Source organism: Argopecten irradians, chromosome 8, assembly GCF_041381155.1.
Source record: "Argopecten irradians isolate NY chromosome 8, Ai_NY, whole genome shotgun sequence".
Classification (NCBI taxonomy): Eukaryota; Metazoa; Mollusca; class Bivalvia; order Pectinida; family Pectinidae; genus Argopecten; species Argopecten irradians.
In genome coordinates, this window is record NC_091141.1 from 4,275,243 (window position 1) to 4,289,702 (window position 14,460).

The following is a 14,460-nucleotide window of genomic DNA, read 5'->3' on the forward strand; positions in this document are numbered from 1 at the left end:
AATGAATATCAGATCATCATGTACACGTTTGAATGAATATCTGATCCTCGGATACAAGCTCGATTAAATATCTTATCCTTGGGATTCATGCTCAAATGAATATCTGATCCTCGTGTACCGTTACACGTTCGAATGAATACCTGATCCTCAGGTACACGTTCGAATGAATATCTGATCCTCTTATAAACGTTCGAATGAATATCTGATCCTCGGATACACGTTTGAATGAATATCTGATCTTTAGGTACTCGTTCGAATGAATACCTGATCCTTTGATATACGTTTGAACCAACATCTGATACTCATGAACACGTTCAAATGAATATCTAATCCTCGAACACACGCTTAAATGAATCTCGTCTGTCTAAATTGCTGACGAGATAAAAAGTAGCTACAATAACACTTTTGATAATTTAGTCATTATTATATATATGGTTAAACTGTACCAATTAAATGATGCTTATTATACCGACCTAAAAGAATATCAACGCAAAATAATTAACCATAAATTATATATATGTATACATGTACTTGAAGCGATTTCGTCTCAGTTTCATTATCTTGGACCAGTTGTTCAACAATAGTAAGCGTCCTTTGGTTTATAGAAGACACACAACATGTAGATCCTACAGTGTTCCTATCGTTTCATGTTTTAGCCAGTCGTTTAGGAGAACGTTGTGTACATCCCAACATTTGTCTTTAAAACAGACATAAAACCACAGATTACTTCCATCATACTCCTAATGTCAATGTGGAGTTTTGGAGTGCTGGGTATAAAATATATTTAATTACAAAATAACAAATATCATATATAATGCACTGACTTCCTATTCGTAAGGAAACTTATTTGATGCACAATTTAACAACACATATTTATGAAGCAGGTAGTTATTACGGAATACGCGAACCATTGTGATAAAACTATGATCCACAGACTTCTTATCTTTGTTTTACGCCTTTTACACTTATATTTTGTGATGTACATTTCTGTATTTCACCATTTCGTGAAAACATGACAAATAACCTTTAGGTCATTTTAATTATCATGAGCAGCATCATTACTTCCAATGCAAACGCCATTTCCAGAATTAAGTAAAAGTACTGATTTCTAAGGAATTTTTGGGTTTGGTAACACGTATTCTGCAACGTACTCATTATATATGTCCTTTTAATTACTGTCAAAAGTACGTCTATTTGAAATTAGTACCGTACTCAAAGGATATACCGTGATCAAAGACTGGAAAATCTATTATCAAAAATATAGACAATGTCTACCTTTTTGCGTCAACTAATGCATAAGCATTCTCTTTGGACTAATAACTCTCATGGCAATTGCTGAGATGGCATGCACCTTGTATATCAAAAACAACTTTCAGCACAGGGGAAAACTGGTTTGGTCTGGACAAAATGAACAAAGCCTGCAGCTTTAGTATGTTATCAACAAATCGTATAACGATTATGCATATGGATTTTTTCCGTCTAGTACGAATTAATTTAAGTAGTTTTTTTAAGCACTTCACATTTCCCCACTGATCTAAAGACAATATTACATGGGTATCTGAAGACCATGTAATTCAGTGTCATCATACTATTAAAATCAAGAAAGAAATGAAATCCAAAATCAGCTGGGACCTTCTCCCTTGGAGCTAAACAAGTACATGACTGTATATTCTTGATAGTTATTCTTAGTGAGATATTAGGTAATGTATCTGGACACATCTTGTAATTTCATAGCACTAATAACACAACATTCCTATAGATATGGAAGAACATTCCTAGCAATCATTCCTCTGAATGATCAATTACCTAAGCTAATTAGACATATCGCACAGAAATCCAAGTTCTATATAAGTAACATTAGCCTAGGCCCAGAGGGCCTGTATCGCTCACCTGGTTTTTTGTTAGTAATTATCACAAGACTCTGACAATTAGAAAAATAAGCAAAATTGACTCCCAAAGTTTAATTTTGAATCACAACCATACAATGATGCTATTGATACCATACAAATATGCTATCCAATAAATAGGTTCAGAGACAAAGTAATTTATATGAAAATAGTAGCCTAATTGACCTTTTTGACCTCGCATCTATTGCCGTCTAAGGCCCCGGGGGTCAGCCCTATCATTTGTACAATTTCAAATCCCAACCCTATAAGGATGCTACCATTGCATTATAAGTGCTCTTCCATTCTTAGTTGCAGAGAAGAAGTCGTTTATATAGAAATAGCTAAATTGACCCCTTTTGACCCCACCCTTCAGGCCCCCGGGGGGTCAGCCCCATCATTTGCAGAATTTTAAATCCAAACCCTATAAGGATGTAACCATTGCATTATGAGCGTAATCCCATGTTAAGTTGATGAGAAAAAGTCATTTATATGGAAATTGACTACTTTTGACCCGTCCCCTCAGGCCCCCGGGGGTCAGCTCTATCATTTGCACAATTTTGAATCCCCACCCTATAAGGATGCTACCATTGCATTATGGGTGCTATACCATGCTTAGTTTCAGAGAAGTTGTTTATATGGAAATAGCCAAATTGGCCCCTTTTGACCCCGCCCCTCAGGCCCCCGGGGGGTCAGCCCCATCATTTGTACAATTTTGAATCCCCACCCTATAAGGATGCTACCATTGCATTATGGGTGCTATCCCATGCTTGGTTTCAGAGAAGAAGTCGTTTATATGGAAATAGCCAAATTGACCCCTTTTGACCCCGCCCCTCAGGCCCCCGGGGGGTCAGCCCCATCATTTGTACAATTTTGAATCCCCACCCTATAAGGATGCTACCATTGCATTATGGGTGCTATCCCATGCTTGGTTTCAGAGAAGAAGTCGTTTATATGGAAATAGCCAAATTGACCCCTTTTGGCCCCGCCCCTCAGGCCCCCGGGGGGTCAGCCCCATCATTTGTACAATTTTCAGTTAGTAGCCCATAAGGATGCTACCAGTCAAATTTTGTTGAAATCCGACCAGCGGTTATGGAGAAGAAGTCGATTGTTGACGGACGCCGGACGACGGACGACAGACGCCGGACGCCGGACGCTGCGGTATCCCATAAGCTCACCTCGGTCCTTCGGACAGAAATCCAAGTTCTATATAAGTAACATTAGCCTTGGCCTTTGACCTTAGGTTGTAAAAAACTCCAGCAAGCCCTATTGGTGCACTGAGGAATGTGCTAAGGTTCGAGTTTAATCCATACAAAATGACCTGCTAGTTACATTTGTATTTGAGTCAAGGCAAGTGACTAGTTGGATACTAATTTAAATAAAGTAACACAATCATTTTACGATTTTATTCACTATTTTGCAACATTTTCAAATCAATAATCATATCACATATAAAGAAACCTCTACATGTGTATCCTTTTAAGATAAACACATCTCTAATTAATCTCTATTGCAAAACATTTTACATAATAAATAACAAGTAGAAACATATATCAGATCTTTCATTTTTGATGTATATTGCATTACAAATAATAAATTAAAGTTACATAAAAACGCTTCCATGTAAAATTTAAACCATGAACACAACTATTGAAAAAAAAAATAATATCAAAATATGATGGAAGCTGTAGGAACCTAATTTATCGATGTCTCCATGTCGAAGAGGAGCATTTGTTATTATGCAAATTCTCATTCATTTCTTATGAATAAATTTAAATCAACTTTAATTAAATATTATTATGACCCTTTTATCTTTGTTGTCAAGGGCAATCATCACATTTTCATCATCCATTACTGTAAGAGAGTGATTCACCCATGAAGACATATTTAGACCCTTCTTAATAAAGTCTGCATGATCAGTCCATTATGGAATTTCATGGTGACCAAGTAAGGTCTCCTTAATATCTGCTACTCTATAATACTTATATATCTATCGTCTATTGCTAAAAGAGACTATTATGCTTTACAAAAAGTAATATACCTGCTCAAAACTTCCATGAGTTTTGATGATAAAAAAACTTATTGATAAAATGTAAAATAAGGAAAGGTTGCATGAGTAGAATAGCCCATGTGTTATATATCTGGATTTATCAGTGTATGCTATAGAACAAATCATGAAATGTAGCCCAAACGTCTTGGTAACAAGCTTAGGAGGTCCAAAGGCTTTACTGTCATCTGATACCTTAGAATCAGTAATTAAAAATAGGAAACAAATAAAATTTTCAAGATGATGACATTGGCATCATTCCTAATTTTCACTGACCCAAGACAATATTTTGGGGTCTAAAAATAACAATATTTCTTGGGCCTCCCTTCCTTTACATAGACTGAGATTCTTTTTGGTCTATAACATAGTATCTATGACCTGAAATTGGGTATTTTTGTACTCGGAGTTGAAATCTCACCTAGTTCATTTATGTATATAAAGACATTATCATCCTAAATTGAGTATTTCAGTAAATGGTATTTTGTACACAATAGTTTTAAACAATTTTGTAACAATCAAAATGACTTCAATGAACAAGTACCAGTAAATTTTATGTAAAAGACAACTAAAAGACATAATACAAATAAACAACTAAGTATATGCATTTCACCTTGTCATGGTAAACACATTGCATAAACATGATCTTATTAAAAAAGGAAAAAAAATCAGATATTGCTTCCGGATCCAAAATTCAGGTTTGGCATTGAAAAAATAAAAAGAATAAGAGATCGCAGAGGGATCTTGGCACCCTCCATAAAATGATCTACAACAGCTACAGATAAATTATCTTTAATAAATATTTTCTCAGTTTTTCATTTCTCTCCTTCATCCTTTGAAACATTTGATTCACACAGGAAAATACTATGTTTAAACGTAGTATGCCTAGCGGTGAAATACTCATTATTACTGCAGGATGTCTTGTTTTTTTGTTGATCTAAAAATGCAAAATACGTAGATAGGCCCTACATATATTTACATGTGAAATTTGGTTAATTGACAGAGGGATACATACATTTACATGTGAAATTTGGTTAATTGACAGAGGGATGGACAGGTAGACCACAGATTAAAGGCGAGTTGAATAGCCCAACAATCAATAATGGTGAACTAAACAGTTTTTAGAAATCTTAATAATGAATCTTAAATAACGTTAGTTTGACTACTCAATTGAAAGTATTACCACATCAGAAAAGCACATGCCAGTTTACAAATAAATTTAACGAAATCATTAACATTTGTAGAAAAGTTTTGATACATTTAAAAAAAAATACTTTTACTTTTTTATAATATTTGGTTCATTGATTGTCCATAATCAAATATTTTCCATTTATTTCTGAAAAAAATACAAAATATTTCAAAGTGAGATTCAATCTTTCTCGTAGACACAAGGTATGAGTTTCATATTAAATGTGAAAACTGATCTCAGATTTTTGTAATACAACAAATATTCACATGTCAGATACCAACATACATTTATAAAACAATATTTCATTTTATGGTTAGTTTTGTGCATTGATTTCCACATTTTCTATTTCCTATCCATACCTCCGAGGAAATTGAAAATGTACTGAACACTATATTATATATATGTTGTGTAAAAAACTTTTGACGTCAATTTGTGTCTATAAATAATCATATTATGGGAGACAGGAATATCCGATACATTGCGTACAACAAGAATTTCACGGAAGTGGATGTGTCGCCTGCATAGCAGTTTTAAACATCACAAAAAATAGTTATTTACAGTCGAGTATATTGTTAATAACTAAGTGAAGTTATCAAGTCCTGTAACTCTTGCAAATAATGACGGATTTTGACCAGTATCAAACCCATCTGAGATCTCATTTATATAGTAATATACATAATTTGGTTGAAGTTTGTTAAATAAATTCAAGAGTTATTGAGCTGAAACCAAGAAATTGTCTGTTTTGATGATTTTAAAGTCCCGTAACTCTTTTAAATATTAACAGAGATTTTGACCAGTATCAAACCAATCTGAGATCTCATTGATAAAAAGCAATATACAAAGTTTGTTACGTTTACCAGACACCGCCCCACGCAGTAACTGACGTCAACATAGTGATATTTATGTGTTACACTTGCATTGAAGGCGACACAAAAATGTAATACATTTCCGTGGAGTCTAATCTCAATTAATGCTTAGCTAAGTTCGTGATAACATTTAGGAAGACTAAACCTCTCTAACAATATACCAATAGATCAGGCATACCAACTTTTCCAAGAGGAGAGATTCAATTTATTAACAATCTGATCCAATATCAAAAAGATGGTTCCTACATGTACATATCAACTTTCAAAAACATCATTATTTCCTCTTAAATATATGAACCATCACATTTGAAGTTAATACCTAGACTAAAATCAGGTCAGTTGAGGAAGTATTTGTGATACCAATCATACAAATTAAGCTCATATATCGAGAGCAGTCTTAGTCCTGAATTTATTTGGGTGAACCATAAAGAAACATCCAGACTTGCTCCTGTGTCTAGCCAGACCTGACTGCCATTTATAAGTTTTACCACAGGAACAAGTATGTAGTTTCTCTGTTTCCCCATGCTTACCCTCCACATGAACTTTTAGGTCTCTCTTACGTTTAAACTCTGAAGGACATTGATCACATCTGTAGATCTCCGACTCGGAGCTCATACATAATTTTGTGTGTTGATTTAAACTGTTCCGCCAGGAAAATTTGGCATGACACTTTGAACACTCGTAGCTCTTCCTCGAGGCATGAAATGTCATACAGTGGTCAAGATACAACTGGTATTTCTCATACGACTTCCCACACCATTCACAGATATATGTACCCTCGGATGACCCCGGTCGGGACTCATGGGTGAGACTGTGAGAGCTGTGAGATTCTGGTTGGAATGGGGAATCCTTGCCATTAGATAAAACACTCTGTGGTCTTTGTTTATGCTGTACCGGATCATCTAGATGTATGTTATGTACAAAGTTATGTCCCCTTGATACAAACGTTTCCTCGCCATGGTTTGTGCAGTAATGGTGCTGCAAGCTGTAGGAATCAGTAAATGTTATATCACAGAATCTACAGCAATGTTTCTTACCACGGTGAGATACGGAGTGTTTAAACATGCTTTGTTTGATGCGGGTCTGGTACCCACATACCTTACATTGGTACATGACCCCTTCTGGGGTGTTGAGTGTCACAGCCTGGTCAAGGTCATCCCCATGGTCACTGGTATCATAGGGTATAAGAGGAGTGATAGTATGGGAAGCCCTGTCAGTGACACCATTGTATAGCCCCTGTGATGGCAGTGAATTGAACCTCTGTGTAATGGAGTCAGCTGATGAAGAACGTGGAAGTTTGCTGGTTTTCCTCAAGTCTTCCTATAATCAACAATAAAAAGGTTCAAAGAATATCAAAATAGAGACTAAAACCGCTTTAAAGACATTAAGCTTATATATTCTTATAAAGTTTTTTCACGACACTGGTTGGTTTTTCAGAGAAAGGTTTCATTTCTTGAATAAGGACATAAAAATCAATGCCTGTGTATATGTTGTGTGTTGGTTTAGCACATGACCGACTGTACATGTCATGTCATCAAGAGACAAAATTGAAATACTGGTAGTATGTATACATGGGCAGCATAATATCATGTTAAATTTATGCATCAAATATTTTCAATATACCCCTTTATCAATTCTTCATCAATTGGCTACAAACCTTTAGTTTGGCTTCCCTTTCCAAAGGCGAATCGGAGGATACTGAATCTGAAAAAAAATAAGAAAAAGAATCAGTAGTTACTGAATTCATTTACAATTACATCCCATGTCATCTCAACAAAACTTGATTTTTTTTTGTAATGTACTCACAAAGTGTCAAGCATCATAACTCATTCACCCCTGAAATTACTTTAAAACTATTACAAGATACAGTTAACATCTTATAAAAAAAAACAACAAATTTATGATTATAACTTAGTAAGTCTTATTTCTCAAAAATAACATGAAAATACCTCAGCTTGTATATAGCAAGGGAGATAACCCTTGTATGTTAAATGAAATGGCAAAGGGCCTATACTTGGTAAATTATGCGACAAAGGTAGGATGGAATGTTTTGAATAAGTTGACCTTGTTTAGCTTTTTGTTTATTCTCACTTGACCTTCAAATACTCAACAAAGTAGCAAGGCCTTTCAATGGCATTCATACAAGTCATACCTTTGGAAGAGGAAGATTTACGTGCCCTTGGGGATTCAGACTGGTTCAACTTGCAGGTAAAATCAATGCCATTTTCGAGATAATCATCACCATTTGTATATTTTGTTACACTTCCGTCCATTTGCCTGGAATTTGCTTTTTGTTTCTCTTAAATAAAATAAAGTTATAAAGCTGCAGCATTTAATTTTCTTTTTGTTTGTTTTTAAACTGGTGCAAAGTTCATAAATTGCGGTAAGTCTACAAGTGCAAACGATTACTAATTAAGACTTTGTGAAAATTGAAAACAAATGGTCTCAATTTGAGGATTAAAATCTGTCAGGAAAACTAACAGTTGTTTAAATTCTCACCTGCATATATCTTCTTGTGCGATTGTAATTCATTTGGATCTGGTGTCTTGTTTTGTAACTGTTGTTGATTTGTGTGATTTGACTTTAAATGTTCCGCTAAATCGTCAGCATTGCTGATAATTGTATCACAATAGCTACACAGTATATTGCTCTGACCTTGGTGGTCAGATCGGATGTGAGAAATGAGGTAGTTTTTGTCTGGGAAGACTCTATCGCAGCAGTCACACTTATCAGGATTTATACACTGGTGCTTGTCATGTTCAGCTGTTTCCGATCCTTGATGATCAAGGGAGCTCTGGTAGGAGGTTATCTGGTGATCTAACTGGGCCTGAAACCCAGGCAGTAAGTGAGTTTAGAATCAAAATACCAGCTATCATGCATCACATCATTATTTTCAGTTCACATTACTATCATTCTACTTTGAATTAATATAAAATTGCAATTAAAAGGGTATGATTTTTCACCAAAATAGACTGGATGTTGATTTATCAAAACTTGATGGTTTATTCAAGGTTAATCTATCTGATACGTACAGAGACCGCTACAAATTTGGTCAGACAAAAGCTGTGCGTTTAATCATTTCAACAAGATATGTCCTTTCTCTAACTTGTCAATGAAGAGGCTTTCTCCCACTATTCACTCATTTGTCACTGGTTTTAGCAAGGGGAGATTTCTTTGTCAACCCCTAGGGTATGACAGATTGGGTGCGCTAACTTTTTGAACCTGAAGACAATTACATGATGTCATGACTTCACACGGTTTGACCATGACGTACAATTGTCGATGACGTCATCAATATTGAAGTGCAGACAACAGATTCATGTTCATATCGCGATGAAAACGATTCTTTTTAAATCATTATCTCTTCTTTTTCTTTGCATATTGGAGAAAAAGAATCATTCCCTACTAATAGAATATTTCCCTATCTAGAGGGTGTGACAAAAAATCACAACCCACTAGGGAATTCCTGAATGTCCAACCCTCGGTATACTCGGATTAGACGTTCAAAAATTACCTCTCAGGTTGTGATTTCGTTGTCACTCCCTCTAGATAGGGAAAGATTCTATTAGCCTCTGACATCTCACCTGATCAGGACTGTCAGTAAGACTACTCCCAACGAGCTGGGGACCAGACTGATCCTCCTCAAACCCAAAGTGATCCTCCTCGTCAAGCCGATGCTGTTTCACTGGTGGACCCATCACTTCATCTTGATCATCTGACAGCTCATCATTAATTGTTGAGGCATAAGCTATAAAACAAATATAATATCACATTCTCTATACTAATTTCTTAAATAATATTGCTTCTAGGGGAAAAGATCTTTGTGCATACCTAGGCCATAATAATCCATATTTTTCATTTGTTTGCTGTTTAAATACCAATAATGCATTTAAAGAGGAAAAAGCTATTGATGTATCTAGGGTACTAAAGTGTTCTTTCTCATCATGATGAATCTATTGTTACACATCACATGTAAAATACTAATACATGCAAGTATATTTATAATAATGAAAGTCAGGCTTTTTTTCCAGTAATCAAATCAACATATAAATTAATTAATTACCTCTCTGTGAACACCTGTGCTTTCGTAATGCACTTTTACTACTCAGCTGCTTTCCACAAGAACCACAACTGTATATATTTGATTTTTGTTCCTTTGTATCTGTGTTCATCTCAGAGTTACCTCCCTTGACACAAGTATTCTGACTACTTTCCACATGTACTGCATCTGCAACATTAAATAATGAATCTAAAACTCATCATGGTAACAATCAAGTCTGCAGGACGAGTTAAAAACATATTCGTGATAATAAAAAGACATGACTATCTAAAGTCAAAAGTAAAATTTATGTTTGACTCATTCGAATTCCCTCATAGATTATATGGAATGACTTAGATAATTAATTTGGTTTTACATCCTGAATAACAGCTGTAGGCTATAGCTTTAACATGTATGGGGACAATGTTTGGCTGCTACCGTATTCGACCCAATAAGCGCCCAGGGCGCTTAAAAATAGATAAAAATTAAAAGGTGCTAATAAGTCAATATTATTGCAAATCTAAACCGTTTTATGTAATTTTGGTCCTTATTTATGCATGGGCAATTGAAATTGAGGCCTCAAAAAGGGGGAGGGGTGCTTATAGGGACATGGGTGCTTATAGGGTCGAATATAGTAACATTAAATTGGTGCTATAGAACCATATTTACCTATTTCCACAACAGTTTTTTCTTTACCTCTGATATCAGGCTTCAAGTCTTTATCCTCCTTCCCATTGCATTGTTTATCTGTGGATCCGTGTGAATTTAAACTACACTGGAGATCGGCACCTGAGCTACTACCATCAGAAATATAACCTGAACAAGTTGCATCAAATTCCTCATAGCAAACACTTGTGTCAAAACCTGCATTTTCTAAATCTCTTCCCTCTTTGTGTACCTCAGTGTCCATATATTCTGATACAGACCCATTTTCACTATAGGGCTTACCAAAGGGATCCCTTACACCATTACATACAGGCTTGGTCTCCATACAGCTCAAATGTAAGGGCCCAGATAGCATTTCATGACTTGACAAATTTTTAGAGTTGTTTTCTCTTGTTTGTGTGGATTCCTCATCAGAACTTATGTAGTCATCCGTATCACTTGACACCAGGAAAAGTTTGTCGGAAACATCCTCTTCCACCGTCTTTCCAACATCTACATCTGCCAAATTAACATCTGACATTTTTTTCTGTTACTCCATTGGACTGTGGATGGGAATTATCAGCATCCAGTGGGCCATTTCTTGTAATTATCAGATATTGGTAATAAATCTGTCATCTGAAAGACAAAAAAACACAAAATATAATATGAAAAACATAAATAATGCAAACTACTTCTGCAAACTGAGAATTAAATTGAAGATGTCTTATTTTAAATACATCACAAAAGTCTCATGAAAAAGATGATAAAGGTTTAAATAGAAAAGAAAAACTGAAATGTCTGTATGTCCTCTCATTACTAGAAATTGCATAGGTACATGATACAATAGGACAGCTAGCTATAGGACAAAATAAATCAAAGGGCATGGGTAACATTATTTCATGACAGATGTTGATTTGTTTTTATTAGTATATTTCCGTTAGTCTCCTTGCTAAATCTACACTGTACTTGTGGATGCACATGTGAAAATGTGTGGTTAAATATAGGTACAAATGTACATACTGGTATGCAAGTTTTTCAATATCAGACGGTACTCAGTACTTTTTGTTGTTTAAACCTGGCTGTGGAGGTACTGCTAGATATGTGCTAAATTACATCAGATATCCCTGACGGTATGTATATATCAGCTACATGTACCAAGATGTGAAGCAGTGATTTGTATTAATCATATATCTTTCAAGATATGGGGTACTGTTAAAATTTAAGGGAGTAATTTTGAATCAAATTTCTTATGCCAAATTAAGTGGTACTATAATTAACCAATGAAAAGTAGTTGCTACCAACTCATATATTGTACCTGCATGATATTGGTGGGTCAAGATCTATATAGAAGATGTGATAAGACTTTTGTAAATGATATTTGAAATAATTTTATCATAAATACCAGGGTTTACGTCCTCGTCTCCTTGAAGATAATAGATATTCATAAACTAAAGAGACCTTTTATTGTTCAGGGTATGATTTCCTCAACCTGCATGAATACATGCCAACTAGTACACTAAAAGAAATTTACCCTACAAACTAAACAAGATATGTTTTGCATAATACACAAGGCACTTCCTACCACACATTACTGGTATATGAATTGCAAATCAGGACAGAATGTTATTAACTGGATATGAAGGTCTTAAAACTGACAAATATATGGTCCTCCTATTCCATAGCGATAATGAACGCACATTAAGTAATCAGTTTTTTAATTTCTCTAGCCAATTAAGCTTTGAGGCTTACACACATGTACATGTATAATCAAAGATTATACCAGCATGAGTGTAACTAAATCAGAAGCTGTGACAATTATGTGACTATGAACTGTTAGTTTTTGAATATGTACTTTTCAGAGTTGAGTGGAGAATGAGCTGCTACAAATACAATGGCTGTCAATAAATGATATTTTTACATGAAAATGTTTAAGGTGGGGGTAGGGTGTGTTTGTGGTTGGTGGGGTATGTTTTGATAGCATCTGTGTACATGTGATAAACTAATAATAGTGATATCTTAATTTTCTAGACCACACGCCCACATTAGCTCTACCCCCTGGAAGGAGGAACTTACAGGATTATCTATTCCCCTTGTCTAAATTGCCACAAATATCCTCATTTTAAATACAATGTATATGACAAACCATGCAAACTGAATACGTTAATTTTACAAACTGTTTAAAATCAATCTGTTACTCATTGTGTGAGACTGGTCAGTAAGGGTTTGTTTTTATATATTTATGAAGTCGAGATGGTGACCACCTGACAATTAAATGCTTCTTGTGGCAAGGAATTTCTGAAACCACCTGTTTAGTTATACGCAGATGATGTATGACAAACTTAATTCTTAAAGATGTTCCACCTCTGGCAAATGGTATTTTTTCACTATCAATAGCAGGAGCAGACGATTTCGTATTTTTCTTCAGTTACAAATGTTAGTTACTTTACACCATTACCACCATTGAAAAGTTTGAACTTCTTTTTTTACTTCAAGTTAAAAATATGGAAAATAATTGATTGCATCCCAAAAAAATTCCATGCCACTATATCCTATATGGAAGGAAGTACTAGCTGATTACGCATGCTCCAAAGGCGAAAAAATTATTTTATATTATTTTTTTGTGTTAATTAGACATATATATACATGATCAAACACCATTACTGTTCAACTGATGAATATCATTTATGCTCTGTCGTCGGTGGAGCATCTTTAATCAGTTTTCTGTTACAAACATTGTTATATTATATTTTATCAGTTTTATGTATATGTACAGTACAGTGTAACATGCAAGGTATGTTCTAAAGTCACTTACTTATTATATTCATGTACCTGTTATATTACCCGTGATTTTACATTTGTATGTTCTGTAGCATATATGAAGATCTATTGTATTTTTAAACTACATAACTGTTATGCATGTTAACTATTAAAGCAAGATAGTGTCAGCTATAATTTCCATAATTAACACTCAGTTTACTTTCAAATGAAAACATGTCACAGACGTGATTCATCATACAGAGACTTGATTCGTATCAGCACTAGGACTATAAAAAGTAAGCGTTTTTATAAATAACATATAATTTATCTGATACATCATCGTTCTATTGTAAACAAAGCATGATTTTCCTCCGCACGCCAGTAAATAGAAGCATGTAGCGTTTAATATTAATGTTGATCACCCACCGTACCAATCTCCTGAACATAACAAGGCCATGTTGACACTGGCCCCGGGGTTAGTACCTAGACAGGGAGGCTGACACCCGCGCCAGACCGGTGAAGGATTTCACGAGAAGCAGACAAGTGACAGGGCTTGTAGGATTAACATGAACGACGCTTTATCGTGATTGCGATCTCTATTTTCTAATCAACGTAAACATTTACACATTGTCGTTTTAAACAAGTCGAGACCTTGACCATTACCTCCCAGAAAATGTCTTGAATGCTTGCAATATCATTATTTTCTTGTTCTGTCAGTCTCGCGTTAATATTTCTGTCTTAATGGACTGGTGAGTTCCGGTCAAGGGCGATAACTACAACGTACAGAGAATCAAGAGAGACTAATATTGGCGGTTTTTTTTTAATAAAAAGAAATCTCATGAATATTTATATTATATGCAAGCCAATGTGTTTCAGGGGTGTTTGTAATTTTATCTAACGTTATATTCAGTGGCGTAGGAAGATGAAACGTAATGGGGGGGGGGGGGGGGGGGGCAAAGGTCCTCAATATTTTGTAACCCCCCCCCCGCTAAAAGGAAATTAAAGAATACGCAAATTGGCCAAATTAGCGTTTGATC

At 35.1% G+C, this 14,460-nt stretch overlaps 1 protein-coding gene across 3 annotated transcripts; it reads right to left on the reverse strand.

Moving 5' to 3' along the window:
* Positions 1 to 4,948: 4,948 nt before the first annotated feature.
* LOC138329143 (zinc finger protein 551-like) lies at positions 4,949 to 14,185 on the reverse strand. 3 transcript variants are annotated; one of them, XM_069275905.1, is made up of 8 exons: positions 14,087 to 14,185; positions 10,718 to 11,302; positions 10,046 to 10,210; positions 9,567 to 9,730; positions 8,482 to 8,809; positions 8,135 to 8,281; positions 7,640 to 7,686; positions 4,949 to 7,302 (listed from the first exon to the last, which is right to left on the reverse strand). In XM_069275905.1, the coding sequence occupies exons 2-8, from the start codon at positions 11,205 to 11,207 to the stop codon at positions 6,361 to 6,363; spliced, it is 2,283 nt and encodes a 760-aa protein (XP_069132006.1). In that variant the 5' UTR covers positions 11,208 to 11,302; positions 14,087 to 14,185; the 3' UTR covers positions 4,949 to 6,360. The 3 variants fall into 3 exon arrangements, with proteins under 3 accessions (XP_069132006.1, XP_069132004.1, XP_069132005.1); XM_069275903.1 differs by having other exon boundaries at positions 10,691 to 11,302; XM_069275904.1 differs by lacking the exon at positions 14,087 to 14,185 and adding an exon at positions 13,850 to 14,031 and having other exon boundaries at positions 10,691 to 11,302.
* Positions 14,186 to 14,460: the final 275 nt, after the last annotated feature.

Bases quoted from the DNA above. Each gene is read 5' to 3' on its own strand.
- LOC138329143 (XM_069275903.1), bottom strand. From the start codon at position 11,207: ATGTCAGATGTTAATTTGGCAGATGTAGATGTTGGAAAGACGGTGGAA. The intron at 10,211-10,690 runs GTAAATATGGTT...TTAATGTTGCAG, and splicing joins AAAAACTGTTGTGGAAATAG to ATGCAGTACATGTGGAAAGT. The intron at 8,810-9,566 runs GTGAGATGTCAG...CCTGGGTTTCAG, and splicing joins TTACTGACAGTCCTGATCAG to GCCCAGTTAGATCACCAGAT.